Raw genomic sequence first — 11,150 nt, forward strand, 5'->3', positions numbered from 1 at the left:
AAAATGCAAGAGATCCCTCTAGTGACATGCTTATTAAATATGAAAAAGATCTTAGACAAACTTAAAAGTGTTCCATCGGACAACTGATATCAATTATCTTGGAGTGTTCTTCAAACATTTATATATCATAACGACATCGGAATTAAGTGATATTGGGCTCGTTGGATTTGTCTTGTGGAGCCACTCGATTCGACTATAAGTATGTCATATTTTAATATCATTTGGTCATGCAATTAATGTTTTTAAGATTTCAAATATGTTTTGATCATTTCATTTGGACCTTTTTGGGCTCAAATTAGATCGAATTTGGTGTCGTCATGTTCATCTTCGTGGGATATTCAATTTGACTACAAATTTGCTGAAATCGGCATTTAGATGGCCCTAAGTTTAATTTCAAAAGTTTCTAATTTTTTATGCCTCAAAATTCGTGCTCGATCAAAATTCGGTGTACTTTTTGATATTGGGTATTTATCCCCACCGATAGATATGAGAACATTATTATTATCTTTGCATATAAAAACTGGATTTACCTTTTCTCATCAATCTCCGATTTTGCATTCTTCATTCTCACCTGTTCGATCTTCGATCATCAATCTCCTATTTTATAAAAAGTTTTTTTTGTCAGCACTGTTTAGGCAATTTGTAGCGTTCCATATGGCTTAAATTGCAGGTTTCGCTTTCTTTTCGCGTTATTTTCTCCGCTTGACCCGAATTTACCAATTTATATATAGGCGGCCGCAGCAGATGGCCGGCCTGCCTGCTCTAATTATCTCTCCGTCGCCTGAATTCCTATTCTACGAAGCCCTCTTCCCTCCAACTAATTGATGTGGCCCATCGATGACAACTCCTGCGAGCAAAACGGGGGAGAAATCTTCCGCCGGCGTTTGGCGGAACTCAAAATATCACCGACTTTCCGCATCTTCACCGCCGAGGAATTAGACCGCGCCACCGACAGTTACAGCGAAAGCCGCATCATCGGCCCTGGAAGCAACACCGATAGCATCGTCTACAAAGGCCTCCTCCCAGCCACCGCCGACAACACACATCATCATCCCATCGTCGCTATCAAGAAATGGGTCTCCTTTAGTGGGCACAACATCGATCAGTTCATAAGCGAGCTGATCAGTCTCTCCAAGCATCCAGCCGATAAGCACATCGTCCGCATCGTCGGTGCCGGCTGCGACGAAACGCCGCTCCCCGTGGTGGTCTACGAGTATATGCCCAACGGCACGCTCCACCACCACATCCACGAACTGTATGGATCCCTGTCTTGGGAAGATCGGTTGAGAATCGCGACGATGACGGCAGAGGCCTTGGCTTGCCTTCACTCCGCCATCCCCAATCCGCAATTCCATCGCGGGGTGAAAGCGAAGGATATACTGTTCGACGAAGGGATGGTGCCCAAGTTGTCCGATTTTGGAGCGAGATTGATGATGGTGGGTTGTTTTACGTTTCTGAGGATTAAGAAAGACAGGGATGGGTATTTGGATCCGGAATTCAGTAACTTTTCGGGGAGGACGGTGGAGAAGGGAGATGTGTATAGCTTCGGCGTGGTAATGGCTGAGCTGTTAACGGGGGAATTTCCTGTGTCGGTGGAGAAAGGGGAATTGGGGAAGAGGTTTCGGGAAGGGGTTGCGGCGGGGAGGTTGCTTGAGATGTTGGAGGGAAGGGTGAGAGAAGAAGCTGCTGGGAAGGAGAAAGTGGTGGAGGCGGTGGCGGAGGTGGCCAGGAGGTGTTTGATGGTGAGCGGGGAGGAGAGGCCGACGCTGAGGGAGGTGGCGGAGGAGCTGCGGAGTTTCGCCACTTAGCTTGCTAGTCAGACACTTGATTAGTGAGAGCTTGCTCTAGTGTTGTAGAGTTAATTGTTTCTTAAATTAAAATTTCCGCTTTGTTTTTAAAATTAAAAAGAATTGTGAAATTGCTCTCAGAAAAATAACTTACATGCTTTTGTTGGAAAATAAGTGCAAAAGTACATAATAGTCAAATAAAACTGTAGTTACCGTTTAAAAAACAAAGCAACAAGGAAGTTCTCTAAAACGAATTTTTATTAGGTCCGGTGTCCTGACATAGCTCTACATCCGGACGTCAATAATATATCGCCGCGTGCTCTTACTCTTTACTGCGCAGCCCGACGACCCGACCCAGACTCGGACCTGGTACTGTTATGTATTGGTTGATTTGTATAGACAGGGGTATTGCTAGGTAGTGCTCGGCATTGCTCGGCAATAACGAGAAATATCATTATGTAAAGACTGATACCTAGTAATATCGAGCAATACCTAACAATACCCCGGTTTTGTTAGATATTGTTCGGTATTGCTAGGTATTGGTCTTGACAGAGCGGTATTTTTCGTTATTGCCAAGCAATACCTAACAAAACCGGGGTATAGCAATACCGGGTTCCGTTCCGGGTCGGGTTGTCGGGCCGCACGGTAAAGAGTAGAAGCATGTGACGACATGTTATTGGAGTTCGGATGTAGAGCTACGACCAGTGTCCGGACCTAATAATTATTCCTCTAAAAAAGACCTTTAGTTAAATTTATTTCCTTTTATAATTAACCAAACTAATCAATATCTTACATAAAAAAGAAATATAGATCAAATAGGTTAATTAGTGTGCTAATTGTCAATTTACAATTAGCTTTCACAAAATTTCTGTGCTAAAAGAAGCTGCCTTTTAGAATTGTTTTAAAAAAAATTCATTTTCCCATAACAATTTTATAATCATGTTTACAAAAAGTTGCAGCTGTCCCGAACATACTCTTATACTTCGTTTGGGACAGCTTTCTCATTGCTTTTTAGTATAAAAATTTCTTGATAATTTTTTGGACAGCTTTTTAGAAAACATTAAAACAGTTGTTCCAACTGTAGCCTCAGTTTATAATCTTTAATATGATTTTGTCCAGATATCAAAAACAAATTAAAGGGTTAATTAAGAAAGAATAATTAAATTATATTATCTTGAAAAGTTGGATTGTTTGACTCTTTCAGAACACTATGGGCTTAAAATGAAACGCAACGACCCTTGTGTGAAATCCCGTTGATACATCATTTAAAAATTACATTAATCAGGCATGAATCTCAATGCAAAATCAAGTTGGAAACTCCAAAAATTAAAATTGGGACCATTTGAGTTCCGATTTTAGTAAACTTATAGGCGAACTGAATGTCTCGGCAATACGAACCCAATGACGCAAAATTTGACTCGATCCGAGCTCAAATAGGTTTGAATCACGGATCTGAAGCGTTGTTGGAAGGTTCAAACCACAATTTGGGTTACCAAACGGTTTCCAAACATTACATGCTTATAGTCGAATCTAGTGGTTTGACGAGACAAATCCAACAAACCCAATATCGCAGAATTTCAACATCATTAAGACCTTCAAATGTCTAACGAACGGTTCATGATCAAGGGATTCAACATCGGTCGTCCATCCAAGTCACTCCCCATTTGCCCTTGATCCTCCACCTATTTACAGGCCATGCCACTCTAGAAAATATATAAATAGAGTCCTCTTTTCTCTTGAAAAGGGACTCCTAAGCCAAAAGGATTAAAGAGAGAGATCGGAGATCACTCTTATCTCTTTGCTCTCCTCCTTAACCACCGCATGAGGTCTGTCGGACCACTGCAAGATGTCGTTGCTCCACCGGACCACTACTTGAGGCCCTCACCTTCACCGTACCACCACTTGAGGCTCTCAATTTCGCCGGACCACCACTTATGGCCCTCACCTCCGCCAGACCACCACTTTGAGGACCTTCGTTGGACCACCACTTGAGGCTCTAAGCTCCGCCGAACCATCACCTGTCGTCGTTGTTTCGCCAGACCATCTTCTAAAGTCGTTGTTCATCTGGACCACCGCCAGACACAGCTATTCCGTCAAACCACCGCCAAATGTCGTTGTTCCGCTGGACCACCGCTTGACGTCGTTGTTCTGCCGGACCACCGTCTAACTTCGTTGTTCCGCTGGACCACTGCTAGGCGTCGGACCACCGCCGGATGCCGTTGTTCCGTCTATTCGTCGCTAGACGCCGTAGTTCCACCGGACCACCGCCATATGCCGTAGTTCTACCGAACCGCCGCCTGAAGTCGTAGTTCCACCTGACCATCGTTTGACGTCGTAGTTCCGCCGGACTACTAAGTGACGCCAGACTTTTACCCACATTTGTCACTAGATTTCAACATACAGTTGGCATTTGTAATATGATTGCCCTTAAGGATGAGTCAACCCATTGTAATCTATCCCAAACATTAATGAAATCACTTCAGACTGGGCCAGATCCTATGATTTTTTCCTTTAATCTTGTGTTCTCTGTGTGTGAGCTGGATATCTGTGCAACACGAAGACGTATAATTTTAACTCTATCGTCACGTATATTCTAGCCCGCAACACCAATAAAATTTTTAGAATTTTTTTTACTTAGAACAATCAATAATTATTTCATGAGTCATTATAAGTCAAAATCGCAATCTTTTTTGCCAGAACATATAGAATATAATGCTTTAATTACCTTGATCATTATGTCCTTTTAATTTAATTTTTTTTCATTTTAGCTTCATTTTCACTAAACAAATAGGGTTTGGGAGAAATTATGGAAAAGAGAGGAGATAGAGAGGGAAAAAATATAGTTTTTTGCAACTTCGAGCCATTTTCGTCAATTAGCAAAAAATACAAATAACTTTGTACTGATAAAACTTTCGCCGTGTAACTTTCTTATGTTATAGAGATTACAATTATCTACATTTTAAATATTTTATGAAAATTTTATAACATGGGGTTTGAAATTTATAAGGTTTTTATTAAATGAAAAATTATTTGGATGTTGAAAAATAGTGTTGTAGCATAATAAAATTCTTAAAATATTGTTTTAAATAATCCTTGATAAATTGATTATTTTTAGAGAATGTGTATTTTTGACTAGCAATGTTTTTTTATTGTTTAGTGTTATACAATACTATATAATTATAATACATGCTCAATTATTCTTTAATTGCTATAATATGATGATATATGTGCATATGTGATTTAATTATATATACTAGGAGTTATGAGTGACCAGAATTCTCTAGGATTTTGTATGTGTCAGGGAATTGTTATAAGCTATAAATGGTTAAAATCCTTTGAGAGTTTGTTTGTAACAGTGATATGTGATATATTATGGTGCTACAAGTATAAAAAGAGAGTCATAAGGGGCTAGAATCCTTTGATGCTCTGTTTGGGTCCAAGAAATGTTATATGAATTGTTCTATGATATGAATATTTCAATTTATTTATATGTTCAATATTGTTATTTGAATCGTGAAATATCTGTTATGTATTTATTATATTTCTCAGTATAATGATTTATTTAAACTATATTTAACTATTTTTAAATATTCAACAAAATATTTAATAAAAGAATATTTAAAAATTTAGATTGATTTGTATGGCATTCTGAGCTGTTGTAGCTCACTGTGGTTTGCTTGTAACTTTTAGGATCTGGAAAAGGGAAGAAAACTATCGATTAGTTGTTCAAAATTAAATATGAGGTTATAGGTATTTCTCTGTTTTGATTTTTATGGAGTCATAGCTAGTTTAATATTCAGTTTAGTTTTATAGCTTTTGCATGTAATCATGTACTATATATATATATATATATATTGGTGAAATGAAAAAAAATCTTAAGGATGAGTTTGTTTTTAGTAGATTTCTTAGTAGCTATGTAATCTATATTTATTTAAAATGAACATTAGAAGTGAATATGAACATTCCAAAACTAGATCTTGGGATTTGCTAATCACATCTCAACACGATTGGAATTATCCTAGTAGAGTTGGGTTATGATATCTTGGGTGCGTGTGTTTATCTTAATTGTCCTAAATGTCCAAAAGAAAAAAAGATAATGTGTTCATATCATTAATTATAACATAAAAGTTATCATAAGAAGTAGTAAATGTCTATATGATCCCCTCCTTTCTCTCTAATTTTTTATTGGAAATTAAAATTTGGTTAGCAATGCTACATCCCAAATATATTCACAATTAATATTCATATTTATTATAGATATTTTACTTAAGATGAAATATGCATAAAACCCATTATTATTGGATGCAATATTATCTTTAGTTTTACACAAACTCTAATACAATTTTGAATTGAACCAAAAAAGAGATAAGAAGAAGAAGAAATTAAAGTTCATTGAATTCATTTAATGAGCTAGTTTAAAGTAAATTATATTAAACCCTTAAGGAGTAAGGGAGATACTCAGCCAGAGCTAAAAAGAAATTGAGAGAGAAATATAGAATTCTTGTTAAGAACTTTTGGCTAAAAATATAAGATTAACTTATGCCCACAATCAACTAATTATCTTTTTTTTTTTTAAATAGGTGAGGGTAAAATCGACAGTGCAACATTAAACATATTAATAGACTTGGCCAAGATAGCGGTATATCGAGTGAGTTTGACCAGCCATTGTCTGGTATTTTAGAACTTATGATAAATTTTGTATTAACAGTAAGTGCCTTTGATATATTTTTTGAGCAAAAGCTATTAGCTCAAGTCTCTTGAAGAGTAACAAATTGATATGGAACATCTTAGTTAAAGTATTGAATAGTAGTTCTAATTTTTTATGTTTTTTTTTTTGTATAAAGTTCTACGAATTTCTTTCAATATGTTATATATAGAAGGTTATAAGAATAAAGGGGGACATGAAGAATACTATGTTATTTTGAGCTTTGAGCTTGTTATTTGGTTTCCTATTTGGTGATGTCCCTTCTAGCAGATCCAATCTTCCATAGATCCACTACATCACAAATTCTCATGTTAAGCGATTTAGATGAGTAGCAACTTTAGGAGCCCTCTAGGTGCGTTTAGTATTCAAGTATTGGAGACGGGTTATGATTCCACATCTTGGTGACTTGACAAGCTTTTGTTCTTAGGTACTTGAGCATGAAGAAAAGTTCAAGTTGGCCAAATACATATTCATAAGTTGTTGAGTTGATTTATGTTCAATAATTTGTTGAACTTAGTTCAAGATCTCATGATATTTTGATAAACTAACACGAACGAATGTCGGTGCACATTTTCATATATTTTTTTTGTAGCACGTAGCCACTTATTGATTAAATCCTCATCAAGAGTAAATAATCTCTTCAAACCATATCCTTGAGATATCAAATTTGAGATCAATGTTATAAAAATATATTGCTTAAATCAATGTCCTCTAATGCAGTGCTAATTTCTTGCGCTATATGGAATAATCAAAGCTGGCAAAAGTGCAACACACTTTTATTTGATTGATCAACATAATGAACTGAAAGTTAGATTGTTAATATATTTGAGAAGTAAAACAATATCCAATATTACTATTATATGTGACATCTGTCAAATATTTTATTAATCATCATTACAACTAAACACCTTACCAAGTCATCTAGCTAGTTATAATAGAATATCATAACAAAACGCAGTCAACTCCAATCCCATCCAAAGGTTGACGTAATCAAATATCTAATTTAGAAAAAGATTGAAGCAAACCTCGAAACCAACTAATTGAAAAAGTCAACTGAGAGACAGCAAATATAGTTAAGCAGCTAACATCCAAAGATCATTTATATTTTACAATACAACATAAGATCTCAACACTTTATGTGCTTAACATTCCTTTCATCTTATCCTTTATTTATTTGTTTATTTGCTTTATTAATATATTTGTCATTATAACATCATCCAGTTCTTTGAATGCGCCAAATGGTGAATATATGTCAAGTTTTTTTTTTTTCTCTAATGTTTTAATGTAAGTTCAAGTGTTAGTTATTTGTTTTAATAATCATTTCTTCATGAAAATGTCCATTTCTCATGTCATAGAAGCCAAAGTTATTAAATTCATTTAAAGAAAAAGTAAGCTAATGGCTGAGTAAATATCAAAGAATTTGATCATCAAGCATAAAAAAAACACAAAAAAGCACCTCCTCATATTTCAGCTACGCACAATGGCACCAAACTTGGCCTCTCTTAGGCTTCGTTTGGGACGACTTTCTTCCTGCTTCTTAAAGCGCCTTTCAAGTATAATTAAAAATTTTAATTTTTGCACTAGAAAGTTCTTTAAGAAGCAGGAAGAACGCCGTCCCAAATGAAGCCATAGTTGGTATGGCATGACCAAATGTGGTCATTTGTGGGTGTTAGGAATATGTTGTTTCAACATTTTCATGTTTATTTCTTGTATGTCTTTCATTTATGTGCAAGATCTCCATATTCTTCCCTCAAAAGAAATGATAACAACAGAAACATCATCATGATATCTTCTTCTGTCTCCTTGAGGAATTTCAAGTAGCTCATGAAAATCCATACCTGTAATCCATTTAAATGCATAACTGTAATCTCTGATGTATCAAATTTAGTACTCTACAGAAGACATTTTTTTAAAAAAATTGGTATTAACTAGCAGGCTGAATAGTTTAAAAAGATATACGTCACAACTAAATATAATACAAAAACAATCAAAATCCAAACTCTTACCAGCTTTTTTCGCAGCTCGATAGAGGACTTGTTGCACAAGGTGTTGTGCCGGATCACCTTCCGGAGTTTTTGTGATGAACAATTCGATCTCGGCTACGGCTTCTTCGTTTGTAAAATATTGGTAGAGGCCATCAGATGAAAGTATTAAAAAACTATCTCGAGAGCTAAGTCTATGATGATACAGAAAGGGGGAGCATGTGATATAAGGAGATGTTCCAATATAGTCAATTTTGAACATCTCAAGGAGCGCATTGTTCCATTTGGGCTGGCATAAAAGAAGAAGATTAACAATGTAATTAGTTAAGAGTTCAATCATGAACAGGTAAAAATCCAGAGTTAAAATTCATTGTTAAGTAAACATTCATAATGAAGTAGAAAATATATATTATCTGCAATACCTGCTTCAAAAATCCAGCACCAAAAGCTCTCGTCACTTTCAACGATCCCTTCACTCGATCATTCATTACGGCCAAAGCATCTTCGGGATGTTCACTTCTGATTCTTCTAACTTCCTGTTTTACAGAAGATAAAATCAAATCAACCCAGAAAGTAACTCAAACACTTATTTTTTATATATAAACTTATTGTTCTTGCTCTCACCTCTTCGATGCCAGTGCAATGATCCCTTGTAAGCTGAAGAGCTACGAGATTCTTCAAGCCATCGGGTTGATCATCAAGCAGAGTTTCCTCATTAATCCTCTCTAAATTCCTCAAATTTCTTTCTCCCTCCTGCGCCAAAACAGCTCTACTATCTCCCACATTCATGAGATAAACATCTTCCCCTTTCATTATCATTACGAGCACACAAGAGCCCATGAGGGCTAGCTCCGGATTTTCTGAAACTATCATGTCTGCAACTTGCAGAAACGCCCTCTCAGTTTTCTTCAACGCACGAGACATAGCCTTCAGTACCTTCAAATGGCTCTCATCCTTCCTTAAAATACTATCAAGTTCCGACCTTTCCTTAGAAAACTCATGCTTCCACCTCCTATTCGTCTCTTCCCAGTTCCTCGCCGACCGCTGCGACTTCATCCCTGATTTTACCTCATCCCTGTTTTGATCTGAATCATAGATTGATGACGAAAGGTCGAGTTTTTCTTGATTGTTTTCATTTGAGAGCATTAATCCATTGAGCTCGTGCTGAACTGCGGGGTAGAGGTTGGAGAGGAGGTAGTCAGTAGCGTCGGGGCCGTTGAAGCCGTCGTAGATTCCGGCAAAGAGGCAACTTTGCTCCTCGGAGATGACTAAATGGACGCGGTCTTCCCCTGCTCTGCCCTGCGCCCAGTGGAGGTTGAGATTGTCGCCGGCATCTTGAAAAGCAGCGGCTTTCGGTTGGCAAGGGTGAGGTAGGAGAGGCGCTGAGAAGAAGGAGCTGGAACTTTGGAATGCAGCTTCGGCTGCAGTGGCAGTGGCAGTGGCGGTGGGAGTATGTAGGTTGGCGCTGATAGCAGCGCCGGAGATCGAACGGAAGGTGGTTGTTGAGTCGTCGGAGTGGTGGATTTTGGATGAGGTGGAGCGATGGAAGAGGGGTTCCGAGCGGACGTAGGAGAAGGAGTGACCGAAACCCCCTTCATATGGCTCCGTCGTCACGGCGGCGGAGGCTTGACTGCGGCGATGGCCGGGGCTGCAGTTAAAGAAGCAGCCCGTGAGTTTGGTGCCATTGTTACCCATACAGGAAGGAATCAGAATAGAATAGTTCGTCTTGCGCAGTAGAGGGCTAGAATGGGGAGAGCATGTATAGGATTTGGAAGAGGAAGAGAACAATGGCGTCCCGAGAGGGGTTGACTTTCAGAAATGAGGAGGGCGGGGAGTTTGAATGCAGGTGGTGCAGTGGCAGAAATAATAATAGCAGCTCACGTCGATTTTAGATTCAAAATGTATGAATTTGTGTATGAAATTTTCTTAATTATTCTAAATATTAAAAAAAAAACATAAAATAATTAGATGTTGACTCAATAAATTTAATTTATTCTTAATGAATATATTAAGATTCGTACTTTGTAGATGCTGATCAACTGGCCTTTTATGGTGTCTTAGATGGGACAATGTACGTACAAGCAATGCTTTTGGGTGCTTTAGGCTATATGATAGGGAAATTTTTTTTCTATTTTTTAAAGTAATTTTTTAATAAATTTTTGTACTAAAAAATTATTTTAAAAAACAGTAAGAAAGTGGGTCCAAATGAAATTTTAATAGGATCTAATTACTTCCCAATATTTTTTATGATTGTAAATGTGTTGATGGGAAGAAGGAAAACTACACAACAAAACTAATAAGAAAAAAAACAATAGCAGAAGAATGTCAAGATTTAGATTTCATTTTCGGTTTAATTTTTATTTTTGTACTAAAAATGTGCTTTAAGAAGCAGCAAAAAAATCGTCCCAAAAAATCTTGACGTGAAAAAGTCAAAATCGGGAAAAAAAAACTACGGAGCCGCATCACATCAAGAAATATTCTAACAAAATAAAAATAATGTATATATCACTCTTCTAACACTCTCTCCTTGCCTCTTTTTGCTTCTCACACTATCAACATATAAAACAGATAAAGAGACTGCCAAATTTATAAGACGATAAATTTACAATGTTATTATGGTGTATAAATTTACATCACATTGACTCAATCAACTGGATTTTGGTTTGAGGCAACAGC

The 11,150-nt window shown here is 37.0% G+C and overlaps 2 protein-coding genes across 2 annotated transcripts; one reads left to right on the forward strand and one right to left on the reverse strand.

The window, feature by feature from the left end:
* The first annotated feature begins 824 nt into the window (after positions 1–824).
* Positions 825–1,808, forward strand: LOC110103641 (wall-associated receptor kinase 3). Its single transcript, XM_020832441.2, has one exon. The coding sequence runs from the start codon at positions 825–827 to the stop codon at positions 1,806–1,808; it is 984 nt and encodes a 327-aa protein (XP_020688100.1).
* Positions 1,809–8,214: 6,406 nt separating this feature from the next.
* On the reverse strand, positions 8,215–10,169 carry LOC110103650 (probable protein phosphatase 2C 23). The gene is made up of 4 exons (XM_020832451.2): positions 9,099–10,169; positions 8,897–9,010; positions 8,499–8,763; positions 8,215–8,330 (listed from the first exon to the last, which is right to left on the reverse strand). Exons 1-4 carry the CDS (start codon positions 10,167–10,169, stop codon positions 8,215–8,217), a joined length of 1,566 nt encoding a protein of 521 aa, XP_020688110.2.
* Between the last annotated feature and the right edge of the window lie 981 nt (positions 10,170–11,150).

This window comes from Dendrobium catenatum, unplaced genomic scaffold (genome assembly GCF_001605985.2).
Source record: "Dendrobium catenatum unplaced genomic scaffold, ASM160598v2 fragScaff_scaffold_1395, whole genome shotgun sequence".
Lineage (NCBI taxonomy): Eukaryota > Viridiplantae > Streptophyta > Magnoliopsida > Asparagales > Orchidaceae > Dendrobium > Dendrobium catenatum.

Bases quoted from the DNA above. Each gene is read 5' to 3' on its own strand.
- LOC110103650 (XM_020832451.2), bottom strand. From the start codon at position 10,169: ATGGGTAACAATGGCACCAAACTCACGGGCTGCTTCTTTAACTGCAGC. The intron at 9,011-9,098 runs GTGAGAGCAAGA...TCTGTAAAACAG, and splicing joins ATTGCACTGGCATCGAAGAG to GAAGTTAGAAGAATCAGAAG. The intron at 8,764-8,896 runs GTATTGCAGATA...CTTTTATGCCAG, and splicing joins GTGCTGGATTTTTGAAGCAG to CCCAAATGGAACAATGCGCT.
- LOC110103641 (XM_020832441.2), top strand. From the start codon at position 825: ATGTGGCCCATCGATGACAACTCCTGCGAGCAAAACGGGGGAGAAATC.